At 40.3% G+C, this 14843-nt stretch overlaps 1 protein-coding gene across 1 annotated transcript in view; it reads left to right on the top strand.

The window, feature by feature from the left end:
• Window positions 1-12037: 12037 nt before the first annotated feature.
• Window positions 12038-14843, top strand: part of LOC117514693 (lysophosphatidylcholine acyltransferase 1) — a 71683-nt gene continuing 68877 nt past the window's right edge. The window contains exon 1 of the mRNA XM_034175255.1: window positions 12038-12423. Coding sequence (XP_034031146.1) covers window positions 12301-12423 — 123 coding nt within the window. The 5' untranslated portion in view covers window positions 12038-12300. The remainder of the gene's footprint in view (window positions 12424-14843) is intronic.

Below are 14843 nucleotides of genomic sequence, written 5' to 3'. Positions count from 1 at the left end.
CATTGCAACTTGTCACGTGTAGATTTTGGCATCAATTCAATTCAGTTTATTTAATTTATATAGCACCAAGTCACAACAAAGTTGCCTCAAGGCACTTTACACAAGTAAGGTCTCATCATACCAACTCCAACAGCAAGCACACAGGCAACAGTGGTAAGGAAAAACTCCCTCTGATGATTTGAGGAAGAAACCTCAAGTAGACCAGACTCACAGGGGTGACCCTCTGCTTGGGCCATGCTACCAACACAATTTACAATACAAATATACAGGAAATTTTGGGAGTCCATGCTGGTGCACAAGACGGGAGGCCTGCAGAAGAAGATACCACTCCCATCTCTGGATGGAGCCGCACCTCCAACAGAGAGAGAGAGAGAAAAAAAAAACAGACTCAGGTGGCAGGAAGACAACAAATACAGCATAATTTGTCAGCATTAAGCAACAAGAAAAACAGGAGAAATACTAAGGTGATCACCGGCCACTAGCCCTAAGCTTCACTAAAAGACCCAGACTTTAGATAAAGTTGAGGCTGCCATCTTGTGGTTGTCTATAATAATGCAGTATTTTTTTTTCACATAAATCACTTCCAAATATTTCTCCATCCAGGGCTGCATGATCCCTTCTGATTTGTCAGTGTCCAACAGTGGTTGCCATTTTGCTTTGTGACTGACAACAAAGTGATAGCAAAGTGCTAATTCTGAGATTTTTATTCCAGTTTTTAATATAATTTATAGAATTTACACATTGATATAACATCACAATGGCATATAATTATGTAGCGATGTTAGTTGTGCCCACAAGGAAAAGACATAACTAGAAAATTGCATTTGTTGGAGTAAAACAATGCCTTACTGCCTTCTACCCAAAATCCGGAAGAATGACCCAGCTAAATGGTCTGATGGTGACTATTGTGACATAGGTGTTTACTTTAATGAGTCCGCAGGTGAGCACTGCAAAATAATTTCTGTTGTATTTTTAGTGTGAATGAAATGTACTATTTAACATGATAATGATAAACTAGCTCCAGCCCACCGTGACCCTTAACTGGAGTAAGCGGGTATAAAAAAGTGGATGGATGATAATTATGCCTCATAGTATGATAGCTGGAATAGGTGGGATAGCTAATTTCAAGGCTTTATTTTTTAGTGGTCACTCCTTGCTTGCCTCTACTGGTGGTTGGCTCTCACTGCGGTATTGTATCACTTCCTGTTCCGGAGCACAGCGGTGTTTTGCTGTATCTGTTAGCTGTTTAATCTGCGCAGTTAGATTGATTTAGTTATCTAGATTACGATTTGTTTCCCAGTGTAATCTTTACGTGCCTTAACTAAAGCACTCCTTCTGCTGAATCACCTCTAAATTATTTACACATTATTCACTTTGCGTGTTTTTAGGAATCCGCTAGCTTTTTCCAGGGGAAAACCTGGTCTTGTTAGGAGAGACGGCATCCATCCCACTTTGGATGGAGCAGCTCTCATTTCTAGAAATCTGGCCAATTTTCTTAAATCCTCCAAACCGTGACTATCCAGGGTTGGGACCAGGAAGCAGAGTTGTAGTCTTACACACCTCTCTGCAGCTTCTCTCCCCCTGCCATCCCCTCATTACCCCATCCCCGTAGAGACGGTGCCTGCTCCCAGACTACCAATAACCAGCAAAAATCTATTTAAGCATAAAAATTCAAAAAGAAAAAATAATATAGCACCTTCAACTGCACCACAGACTAAAACAGTTAAATGTGGTCTATTAAACATTAGGTCTCTCTCTTCTAAGTCCCTGTTGGTAAATGATATAATAATTGATCAACATATTGATTTATTCTGCCTTACAGAAACCTGGTTACAGCAGGATGAATATGTTAGTTTAAATGAGTCAACACCCCCGAGTCACACTAACTGTCAGAATGCTCGTAGCACGGGCCGGGGCGGAGGATTAGCAGCAATCTTCCATTCCAGCTTATTAATTAATCAAAAACCCAGACAGAGCTTTAATTCATTTGAAAGCTTGACTCTTAGTCTTGTCCATCCAAATTGGAAGTCCCAAAAACCAGTTTTATTTGTTATTATCTATCGTCCACCTGGTCGTTACTGTGAGTTTCTCTGTGAATTTTCAGACCTTTTGTCTGACTTAGTGCTTAGCTCAGATAAGATAATTATAGTGGGCGATTTTAACATCCACACAGATGCTGAGAATGACAGCCTCAACACTGCATTTAATCTATTATTAGACTCTATTGGCTTTGCTGAAAAAGTAAATGAGTCCACCCACCACTTTAATCATATCTTAGATCTTGTTCTGACTTATGGTATGGAAATAGAAGACTTAACAGTATTCCCTGAAAACTCCCTTCTGTCTGATCATTTCTTAATAACATTTACATTTACTCTGATGGACTACCCAGCAGTGGGGAATAAGTTTCATTACACTAGAAGTCTTTCAGAAAGCGCTGTAACTAGGTTTAAGGATATGATTCCTTCTTTATGTTCTCTAATGCCATATACCAACACAGTGCAGAGTAGCTACCTAAACTCTGTAAGTGAGATAGAGTATCTCGTCAATAGTTTTACATCCTCATTGAAGACAACTTTGGATGCTGTAGCTCCTCTAAAAAAGAGAGCTTTAAATCAGAAGTGCCTGACTCCGTGGTATAACTCACAAACTCGTAGCTTAAAGCAGATAACCCGTAAGTTGGAGAGGAAATGGCGTCTCACTAATTTAGAAGATCTTCACTTAGCCTGGAAAAAGAGTCTGTTGCTCTATAAAAAAGCCCTCCGTAAAGCTAGGACATCTTTCTACTCATCACTAATTGAAGAAAATAAGAACAACCCCAGGTTTCTTTTCAGCACTGTAGCCAGGCTGACAAAGAGTCAGAGCTCTATTGAGCTGAGTATTCCATTAACTTTAACTAGTAATGACTTCATGACTTTCTTTGCTAACAAAATTTTAACTATTAGAGAAAAAATTACTCATAACCATCCCAAAGACGTATCGTTATCTTTGGCTGCTTTCAGTGATGCCGGTATTTGGTTAGACTCTTTCTCTCCGATTGTTCTGTCTGAGTTATTTTCATTAGTTACTTCATCCAAACCATCAACATGTTTATTAGACCCCATTCCTACCAGGCTGCTCAAGGAAGCCCTACCATTATTTAATGCTTCGATCTTAAATATGATCAATCTATCTTTGTTAGTTGGCTATGTACCACAGGCTTTTAAGGTGGCAGTAATTAAACCATTACTTAAAAAGCCATCACTTGACCCAGCTATCTTAGCTAATTATAGGCCAATCTCCAACCTTCCTTTTCTCTCAAAAATTCTTGAAAGGGTAGTTGTAAAACAGCTAACTGATCATCTGCAGAGGAATGGTCTATTTGAAGAGTTTCAGTCAGGTTTTAGAATTCATCATAGTACAGAAACAGCATTAGTGAAGGTTACAAATGATCTTCTTATGGCCTCGGACAGTGGACTCATCTCTGTGCTTGTTCTGTTAGACCTCAGTGCTGCTTTTGATACTGTTGACCATAAAATTTTATTACAGAGATTAGAGCATGCCATAGGTATTAAAGGCACTGCGCTGCGGTGGTTTGAATCATATTTGTCTAATAGATTACAATTTGTTCATGTAAATGGGGAATCTTCTTCACAGACTAAAGTTAATTATGGAGTTCCACAAGGTTCTGTGCTAGGACCAATTTTATTCACTTTATACATGCTTCCCTTAGGCAGTATTATTAGACGGTATTGCTTAAATTTTCATTGTTACGCAGATGATACCCAGCTTTATCTATCCATGAAGCCAGAGGACACACACCAATTAGCTAAACTGCAGGATTGTCTTACAGACATAAAGACATGGATGACCTCTAATTTCCTGCTTTTAAACTCAGATAAAACTGAAGTTATTGTACTTGGCCCCACAAATCTTAGAAACATGGTGTCTAACCAGATCCTTACTCTGGATGGCATTACCCTGACCTCTAGTAATACTGTGAGAAATCTTGGAGTCATTTTTGATCAGGATATGTCATTCAAAGCGCATATTAAACAAATATGTAGGACTGCTTTTTTGCATTTACGCAATATCTCTAAAATCAGAAAGGTCTTGTCTCAGAGTGATGCTGAAAAACTAATTCATGCATTTATTTCCTCTAGGCTGGACTATTGTAATTCATTATTATCAGGTTGTCCTAAAAGTTCCCTAAAAAGCCTTCAGTTAATTCAAAATGCTGCAGCTAGAGTACTGACGGGGACTAGAAGGAGAGAGCATATGTCACCCATATTGGCCTCTCTTCATTGGCTTCCTGTTAATTCTAGAATAGAATTTAAAATTCTTCTTCTTACTTATAAGGTTTTGAATAATCAGGTCCCATCTTATCTTAGGGACCTCGTAGTACCATATCACCCCAATAGAGCGCTTCGCTCTCAGACTGCAGGCTTATTTGTAGTTCCTAGGGTTTGTAAGAGTAGAATGGGAGGCAGAGCCTTCAGCTTTCAGGCTCCTCTCCTGTGGAACCAGCTCCCAATTCAGATCAGGGAGACAGACACCCTCTCTACTTTTAAGATTAGGCTTAAAACTTTCCTTTTTGCTAAAGCTTATAGTTAGGGCTGGATCAGGTGACCCTGAACCATCCCTTAGTTATGCTGCTATAGACGTAGACTGCTGGGGGGTTCCCATGATGCACTGTTTCTTTCTCTTTTTGCTCTGTATGCACCACTCTGCATTTAATCATTAGTGTTCGATCTCTGCTCCCCTCCACAGCATGTCTTTTTCCTGGTTCTCTCCCTCAGCCCCAACCAGTCCCAGCAGAAGACTGCCCCTCCCTGAGCCTGGTTCTGCTGGAGGTTTCTTCCTGTTAAAAGGGAGTTTTTCCTTCCCACTGTAGCCAAGTGCTTGCTCACAGGGGGTCGTTTTGACCGTTGGGGTTTTACATAATTATTGTATGGCCTTGCCTTACAATATAAAGCGCCTTGGGGCAACTGTTTGTTGTGATTTGGCGCTATATAAAAAAATTGATTGATTGATTGATTGATTTTTGTACATTGTTTATATGCAGAAAATACTGAATCTTGCCCACTGATGCAGATAATTCCCATTCTTGTTCCCTGTAATGGGATTTAATTTTCTGCCATAACTTTGGAAACTACAAAATATCCCCGCAACCTCTTTCATCAATAATATTATTTCATTAAAATGGATAATAATTACAGTGTGCAGTTGTAATGTAACATTTTCAGCCTGGGTACCAATCAAGCAATTATCTACCTTGATTATAGTACTCAACACTGCCCACTGAGCAGGCAAGATGAAGTTTTAACCTGTCCTGTCCATGAATTGGCCTGTCCTACGTTACATGTATTAGTCGGTGCCTGTTAAGCACAGGCTGCATCTTTTCAACCACTGATGTTCTTGAAAACATTTCTAGATCATTTTCTTCGGTAGGCGAGCTAATCTCGAGGGGCCACGGTCACCCATCGAGATGAGCTCCACTACTGAAGAAACCCACACAAGTCTTGTCTTTACATAAAAATACAGCAATAAGCATCTTTTCAATTTAACAAAGTAAAGGCTTGCATGTGCACACGCTGTCTTTAAAGCAGAACCGTCGGGAAGACACCCGAGCTCCCTCCTAATGTCTTCTCCTTGCAAGGATACACGATTGAGCTAGTGCCTTGCTACAAGTATTTGGGTGTGCTGATTGATGACAGGCTTTCATTTAAGTCTCATATAGAGAACCTGATCAAAAACTAAAGCTAAAACTGGGTTTTTTTTACCGTAACAGGACATGTTTTAGCGTTGCCACTAGGAAGAATTTAGTAGCTGCCACCTTTCTTCCTTTATTGGATTACGGCAACCTTCTTTATATGCATGCCCCTGCTAATTGTCTCCAATCTTTGGACTCCGTCTATCACGGTGCTGAGTGACCCTCATTGGTTGCACGTTGTCTCTCACACTGGCACATTTTTATTTACAAAGCAATCTTAGGTCTACTCCCCCAATATCTATGTGGCTACATTTCGAGAACCCAGAGCACTTATTCCTTGCGTTCCAGTGATTGCTACCTGCTCAATGTCCCCAAAATTCATACTGAGTTAGGTAAGCATTCCTTCATGTACTTCACACCTGCTGCCTGGAACTCACTACAGAGAACTTTGAACTTGAGGGAACTAACTTCTCTTGGATCATTTAAAATATTATGAGGGACATAGTATCTGCCTCATATCGTTGTTGTTCCTGCTTATGAAGGCCCCATACTCGTATTAACTCTATGATGTGACCAGATTGTATTGTGTCAGTTTTATTGTTGTCTGATTCTATATCCTCCTCTTGAAACTTTGTTTTAAGCTGCTTTCTTGGCCAGGCTTCCCTTGGAAAAGAGATCTTTGTGTCTCAATGGAATCGACCTGGTTAAATAAAGTAAAAAAAAAAATGTATGTATATATATATTGTCGTTAGATGACGGGGAGCTCGTCTCAACGGGGAGCTCATCTTGACACACGTAAATGTCAATTTGCACTACAGGGAGAACAACTCGACTGGGGGAGCTCATCTTGACAGAACGCCGGCAGGCAGGTCTATATAAAAGTTCTCTTGAAGTGGTGTAACATGAACCCTACCCAGCTTGAATCTCTAGCACTCGATAAGTCAGCTGGGCAGGTGGTGTGTTCCATGGCAAACAAACAAATACATCACACTTCCCGGCACAGGAGGACTGAATGAGGCGCTCAATGACACAACGGGCAGCCGGTATTACCCAAACATCTGTGCATTTGTGGGCGGGTGTGTGGTTCTCATATCATCCTCCAAAGCCCCATGAAGTGGTACCTGTGCCAACAATGCTTAAACCTCCTCCTTTGTAATTTTATTTGTGCAGTACTTTCACACCATACATGAAACCAAAATATAACAGCAAAATATTAAAAACATGGTAACTAAATATTAATAATAAAATAGGATATGCAGGGAAACAAAATTAATATAAAGATACAAATGATTATTATAGGCAGCTAAGAGCAAGAAGCTTTAAGTTTTCTCTCGACAATCTTACTCAAACCTGTCCCATTTATTTATGGAAGCATGTTCCACAACAAAAGTGCACTGAATCAAAAAACTCTTAACACATGCTGTTTTGTTTCTAACCTCAGAACCTAACATATGGCTCAACCATCTCAGTCATACAACCCCAATTCCAATGAAGTTGGGACATTGTGTGAAATGTAAATAAAAACAGAATACAATGATTTGCAAATCCTCTTCAACCTATATTTATTTGAATCCACCACAAAGACAAGATATTTAAAGTTCAAATTCATAAACTTTATTATTTTTGTGCAAATATTTGCTCTTTTTAAATTGAATGCCTGCAACACATTTCAAAAAAGCTGGGACAGTGCTATGTTTACCACTATGTTACATCACCTTTCCTTCTAACAACATTCAGTAAGCGTTTGGGAACTGAGGGCACTAATTGTTGAAGCTTTGTAGGTGGAATTCTTTCCCATTCTTGCTTGATGTACACTTCAGTTGTTCAACAGTCCGGGGTCTCCGTTGTCGTATTTTGCGCTTCATAATGCGCCACACATTTTCAATGGGCGACAGGTCTGAACTGCAGGCAGGCCAGTCTAGTACCCGCACTATTTTACTACGAAGCCACACTGTAGTAACACCTGCAGAATATGGCTTGGCATTGTCTTGTTCTCCAGATTCTCTGAATCTTCTGATTATATTATGGACTGTAGATGATGGAATCCCTAAATTCTTTGCAATTGAATGTTGAGAAACATTGTTTTTAAACTGTTGGACTATTTTTTCACGCAGTTGTTCACAAAGTGGTGATCCTCGCCCCATCGGCTGAGCCTTGTGGGATGCTCCTTTTATACCCAATCATGACACTCACCTGTTTCCAATTAACCTGTTCACCTGTGGAATGTTCCAAACAGGTGTTCTTTGAGCATCCATCAACTTTCCCAGTCTTTTGTTGCCCGTCCCAGCTTTTTGAGCAAATATTTGCACAAAAAACAAAAAAAGTCCATTAGTTTGAACACTGAATATCTTGTCTTTATTGTGGTGTATTCAACTGAATATAGGTTGAAGAGGATTTGCAAATCATTATATTTTGTTTTTATTTACATTTCACACAGTGCCCCAACTTCATTGGAATTGGGGTTGTACTCGAAGATGCACAACTATATTACAGGTCAGTAACCAATGACCTCCTGCAACAACTGCATTTCTTTGTGAGTGGGTCTCTATGGAGGATCCTAGAATGTCATTGAGTCAAACAAACTGTTAATTAGGGAGATGCAGATGGCACGTCTAACTGGTATCCTCATGAACGCTGGGCTTTGAAATTTTGGCTACGTAACGCCCTTCTCTGGGCATGATCCAACACTCAGCTGCCTCAGCACTGAGGAAAGTGAAAAAAAGCCAAGGGGACGCCCATAATTCACCTGGCTGCAGCAGAGAGATGACTAAGACGTGGGAATGGACGCATTCTCTGCCAGGGTGGTTGCTATCCAGGACCCAAGGCAGTTCTGCAGTGTGGTGGATGCGGCAATACACCATTTACACATTGTAGAGAAAAGGGTCCGCAAAACATGCCGTCTCTAATCTGTCATTTGGTACAACAACAACAATAGTAATCCTTGGATCATCCCAAACAGACAACAATTTAATACAGCCTGTTCATCTAAAAATCTTTGCATGAGTTGGGAATTAATCACACTAACTAGACATGCAAACAAATAAATGCACTGCATTGCTGCACTGCATTTCCCATCTGATGCAGGTGCAAAAAGTGCTTTGCAATGATGCTTTTTTACTTTCAACCACTCAGACATTTTCACACAGTGATGTCACCGTGCGGCCAATCAAGGTGCTCAACTGCACAGTGAGAGCAATGTGAAGATTAAAGACTTGGACTTAGACTCGTTTTTATTGTCACTCAGTAAAAAAAAAAAACAATGCAAATGCTGTCACAGAATGAAATATCGATGCACTACACAAATAGCTAAAAACAAAGCACAGAATACCAGTCCAAGATGTGTGATAGTGATAGGTTAAAAAAAAACTATCGATAACTGCCTCTGCATGTGTATATGTGTATACACAACATGCAGTAATAAATAAAGGGCACGGGATATTGCACATATGCTCAAGGGCACATTTGTGATTTTTCTGTCTGACAGTATATATATATATATATATATATATATATATATATATATATACAACCCCTGGCAATAATTATGGAATCACCGGCCTCGGAGGATGTTCATTCAGTTGTTTAATTTTGTAGAAAAAAAGCAGATCACAGACATGACACAAAACTAAAGTCATTTCAAATGGCAACTTTCTGGCTTTAAGAAACACTATAAGAAATCAGGAAAAATAATTGTGGCAGTCAGTAATGGTTACTTTTTTAGACCAAGCAGAGGTAAAAAAATATGGACTCACTCAATTCTGAGGAATAAATTATGGAATCACCCTGTAAATTTTCATCCCCAAAACTAACACCTGCATCAAATCAGATCTGCTCGTTAGTCTGCATCTAAAAAGGAGTGATCACACCTTGGAGAGCTGTTGCACCAAGTGGACTGACATGAATCATGGCTCCAACATGAGAGATGTCAATTGAAACAAAGGAGAGGATTATCAAACTCTTAAAAGAGGGTAAATCATCACGCAATGTTGCAAAAGATGTTGGTTGTTCACAGTCAGTTGTGTCTAAACTCTGGACCAAATACAAACAACATGGGAAGGTTGTTAAAGGCAAACATACTGGTAGACCAAGGAAGACATCAAAGCGTCAAGACAGAAAACTTAAAGCAATATGTCTCAAAAATCGAAAATGCACAACAAAACAAATGAGGAACGAATGGGAGGAAACTGGAGTCAACGTCTGTGACCGAACTGTAAGAAACCGCCTAAAGGAAATGGGATTTACATATAGAAAAGCTAAACAAAAGCCATCATTAACACCTAAACAGAAAAAAACAAGGTTACAATGGGCTAAGGAAAAGCAATCATGGACTGTGGATGACTGGATGAAAGTCATATTCAGTGATGAATCTCGAATCTGCATTGGGCAAGGTGATGATGCTGGAACTTTTGTTTGGTGCCGTTCCAATGAGATTTATAAAGATGACTGCCTGAAGACAACATGTAAATTTCCACAGTCATTGATGATATGGGGCTGCATGTCAGGTAAAGGCACTGGGGAGATGGCTGTCATTACATCATCAATAAATGCACAAGTTTACATTGATATTTTGGACACTTTTCTTATCCCATCAATTGAAAGGATGTTTGGGAATGATGGAATCATTTTTCAAGATGATAATGCATCTTGTCATAGAGCAAAAACTGTGAAAACATTCCTTGCAAAAAGACACATGGGGTCAATGTCATGGCCTGCAAATAGTCCGGATCTTAATCCAATTGAAAATATTTGGTGGAAGTTGAAGAAAATGGTCCATGACAAGGCTCCAACCTGCAAAGCTGATCTGGCAACAGCAATCAAAGAAAGTTGGAGCCAGATTGAAGAGTACTGTTTGTCACTCATTAAGTCCATGCCTCAGAGACTGCAAGCTGTTATAAAAGCCAGAGGTGGTGCAACAAAATACTAGTGACGTGTTGGAGCGTTCTTTTGTTTTTCATGATTCCATACTTTTTCCTCAGAAGTGAGTGATTCCATATTTTTTCCCTCTGCTTGGTCTAAAAAAGTAACCGTTACTGACTGCCACAATTTTTTTTTCCTGATTTCTTATAGTGTTTCTTAAAGCCAGAAAGTTGCCATTTGAAATGACTTTAGTTTTGTGTCATGTCTGTGATCTGCTTTTTTTCTACAAAATTAAACAACTGAATGAACATCCTCTGAGGCTGGTGATTCCATAATTTTTGCCAGGGGTTGTGTATATATATATATATATATGTGTGTGTGTGTGTGTGTTTTATCCACTGGACAATCTCTATGTAATGTAAGAGCTTGACCACTGGAGGGCAGCATATTATTAGTTACACAGCACCATTCAGTTGCGAAGCAAAAGCTAAAACCAGCTGTTCTGATTTAAATCCACCAGTACTGACAGAAATAAACAAGGGGAAAATGTTGAAAATAATTAGTCACTGCTGTTCTTATATATATATATATATATATATATATATATATATATATATATATATATATATATATATATATATATATATATATATATATAAAAACTGGGTTCGTGCATTTGCATCACAAACAAGGTAACAAGGTAACCTGCACCCCAACCCCACATCAGGAAGGGCATCCGGCGTTAAACATGCAGTCCATACCCGAACTAGCTAAATCAATTTAAAAAAGGGAGCAGCCAAATGAAACTACAATCACTTTATGACTGTTGTGAGAAGAACTAGCGGCTGAGGTCAGATCGTCACACACCCACGCTCCCACGTGGGCAAGTACACAAATGCAGATGCAGCTCTTGTGGCCCTCACAGTGCACCGAACAATAAATTTCCACTTAGTCATCCAAACTGAGAGACGCCCACTTTTCTGCTGCACAGTCTTACCACAGGTCCAACAATGTAACCTTGATGCACATGTGACTCACAGCTGCATGTGTGTACTGAGGTCAGATCCACTTACACTAAAGACAAACTTAAAAAAAAAACATCTGGTTGCACGCAGTTCTCACTTCCACTTTGTCCACAAACAACAAAAACAAACATTTTCCTCAGATTGGTGGTGCGCGTTGTCTTTTCAAACTTGCTGGACAAAAAGAGTTGCAATTTCTTTTCCGGCGCCGCACCAGTGATTTACTTTTGCTAGACACATATTTAAATGTGGCTTTGTGATTTAGCAAATTTGGCCACAGAACACAGGCCCACGTACACGCACACAAATTATTTAGTGTATGTAAACTCTTGGAACTCCGACATTTTGGTAAGTCTCTGAAGGCAGCATCACGTCGTCGTTCGGCATCCTTTGGAGTGACACGAAGGATGCGCGAGCTGCGCATGCGCACTGTGGTCGCGGCTCCACCGTTAGAGCGAGGAGGGGCTGATCTGGGAACAGCGCAGGGAGGAGAAGGAGGCGTTCTGTGCACGATCCGCGGACAGAAAGACATCGACGGTGATTTCAAATTAACTCCAGCTAATCCATCGGCTAACTATTATCCCTCCATGCTGTCCAGGAAAGGAAGATAAAAACCCGCTCTGCCGCCTCAGTTACCCACCGTGCACGACAAAAACAAGCGTCGTTGGCGAGGACTACAGGAGGAATCTGTTCGGGAGAATAAAAAAAGTAACGTTGTTTGTGGAAGAAATGAGGTTACCGAGCAGCAGACACTGCGGGATGGAGGGAGACGGGAAGAAGATGGACCAGACTCCTCCGTTCAGGAATCCTTTTGTGCACGTCTTAAAATTCACCCCTGCGGAAAAAGCGAAGGTAAAGACTTGTTTCTTCCACATGAGTTAAATAGACTGTTAGAATTATTTGTGGACTTTCTGGCTAAAATAACGGCTGCTTCCCCGTTGCATTTAACCAACTGAGCTAGTGCTAACTAGCGAGCTAACTTTGGCTCCATACATGTTGCTTACTCTCCCTGTTGGCTTCACATTTCTGCTGTGAACGGCTGAAAGTGCTTATTATCATTATCATCATCATTATTATTATTGTTATCCAGCAACAGCACTGGCGTTTTATCTCCCCTGTGAATCCGTTACACGTGAAAAGCAGCCCGTTAAGAGAAGAAATAATCTTAATGAAGCACAATAAGATGCGTGGCCGTCTGTGCAGGATGGGCCTGGCTTCGGCTTGTTGCTGTCTACTTTGGCTGCTGTAAACAAGGTTGTGTTGTCTGGAAATGCCACCTTTCTGCAGGAGACAGTACCTGCTATTGCAAACAAAGGAGCATTTTCCGGATTGCTTGACATTAAGTTTGTTGAGCATCCCTCTCTGTAACAAACACGTGCGGATGAGGAGGTTTTGGGTTTGCACTGACGTCACACGATAACAACCGGGGCCATGGTGGAGTACAGTTGGGCGAGTCCTGATTCACTCAGTCACACTGGGGTTCTCATCAGTATGTGCTTAGAAAATGTGTTTAATGGCGGATTTATGTAATAAATGTTTCTGGTAAGTCTTGATTTCATGTGGGCCTTGGTTTTTGTTCTCAGTTTGGCGGTGGATTGCAAATCCTTGTCAGTCCTTCTCCCAAGATTAATTAATTCATTTTCTATACCTGCTTACTCCAATTAAGGGTCACAAGGGGACAGGGGCCTAGTCCAGCAGTCATAGGGTGTGATGCGGGGTACTCCCTGGACAGGATGCCAGTCTATCACAGGGTCACATGTAAACAAACACATTCACATGTTCACACATGCAAGCCTACAGTCAATTTAAAATTTCCAGTTCACCTAATCTGCATGGCTTTTGAAGTGGGAGGAACCCAGAGGGAACCCACGTGAACACAGGGATGCAGACTCCATGCAAAAAGGACCAGGTGGGAAGTTCCAGGATCTTCTTGCTGTGAGACAGACAACCACAAAGCAACCCTGCCACCCCCCTCCCAAGATACAGCAAAAATATCACAAAGAGACTTTTTTCCAGTCAGTTGCACTGGAGTTGCACATTTACATCAGCTATCAAAAATACTGACTCAGAATTAACAACGTGCAGTTGAACACAGCATTAGGAAGTTGTCTTAAGAGCCCTTAATGATTTTCTGGTCTGATGGTCTCAAATCCACCACTTTAACTTCTGGACCATCAATTCCCAAGATGGCAAAATCAATCCAGCGAGTGGCGACGACAAGTCCACCAGTAGTATTGACCCAAACAGAAAAGTTATGTGCCCTGATGGAACAAAATGGTCAGAAATGTCATCCTACTGATTTCACATGGTGGTAAAGCAGGTTTTCCATTCTTTCCAGTGAGAGGACCCTGCTGGCTGTGAAGATCTATGCTCTTCAGAATTTATAAATACATTCACAGTGGAAACATCTTTTGAAGCATTTGTTGCAGGCCTGGTTTAACTGTCACACTGCTGTGTTACTTCAGGTCAGTTCAAAGAGGAAAATTATGTGTAATCATACAACACACTCCGTAACACTGACCTGCTACTCACCGTAACAACATATCTTCTGCTGCACGACAGGCTTGAAATGCGGTAAAAATAAACAAATTGTAAGTAAATTCTTTTGACTTCTTCCTTTTTGCTTTGAGTCACCACAGCAGACATAGATTCAGGTGGTTCAATCCCCACTTTTTATTGTTTGAAACCCTTTTAGGTCTATACGTATTTTCTTTTTTCTGTAATTTTAGACCCTTTGAAGGTCTCTTTGTTTAGTATAATGCCCACATGTTGCATATCAAAGTGTTAAGAACAATCTCAGCTTTCAGAATATGTCTCGCGTGATTGTCTAGAATACTTTATAGATAAATAATTTCTCTAAATCTGGAATAAATGAAATGTTTTTTAGAAAATTCTTTAAATCTTTGGTGAAAATGCACCTTTATTAATATGGAGGAACTGTTGGTGCTATAAGTGGGTTCACCAAAGTTTTTGGCAGACAAAGGTAGCATAATATATGAAGTAAATTGGGGTTCAGTGAGTAATAATGTCCAGGATAGTGTGGTGGCCAAGCAATTAGTGTGCGTGTAACCAGAACAGGTTACTGCTTCAAGACTGCTGCCCATTCAGTGTAATGTGTAGTTGGACATACAACATACAGATCTATCTCAGATCTGCTGTGGTGACCCTGAGTGTAAAAAGGAGAAGCCAAAGGGACTTCCTTTACTGTTTAATAATGTTGAAAATGAAAATATGTAATTTTGCATATTGAGTGAAAACACTGCCGGTCATCA

This window comes from Thalassophryne amazonica, chromosome 7 (assembly GCF_902500255.1).
Source record: "Thalassophryne amazonica chromosome 7, fThaAma1.1, whole genome shotgun sequence".
In the NCBI taxonomy this organism is placed as follows: Eukaryota; Metazoa; Chordata; class Actinopteri; order Batrachoidiformes; family Batrachoididae; genus Thalassophryne; species Thalassophryne amazonica.
This window is presented reverse-complemented; position numbering and strand designations above follow the sequence as displayed.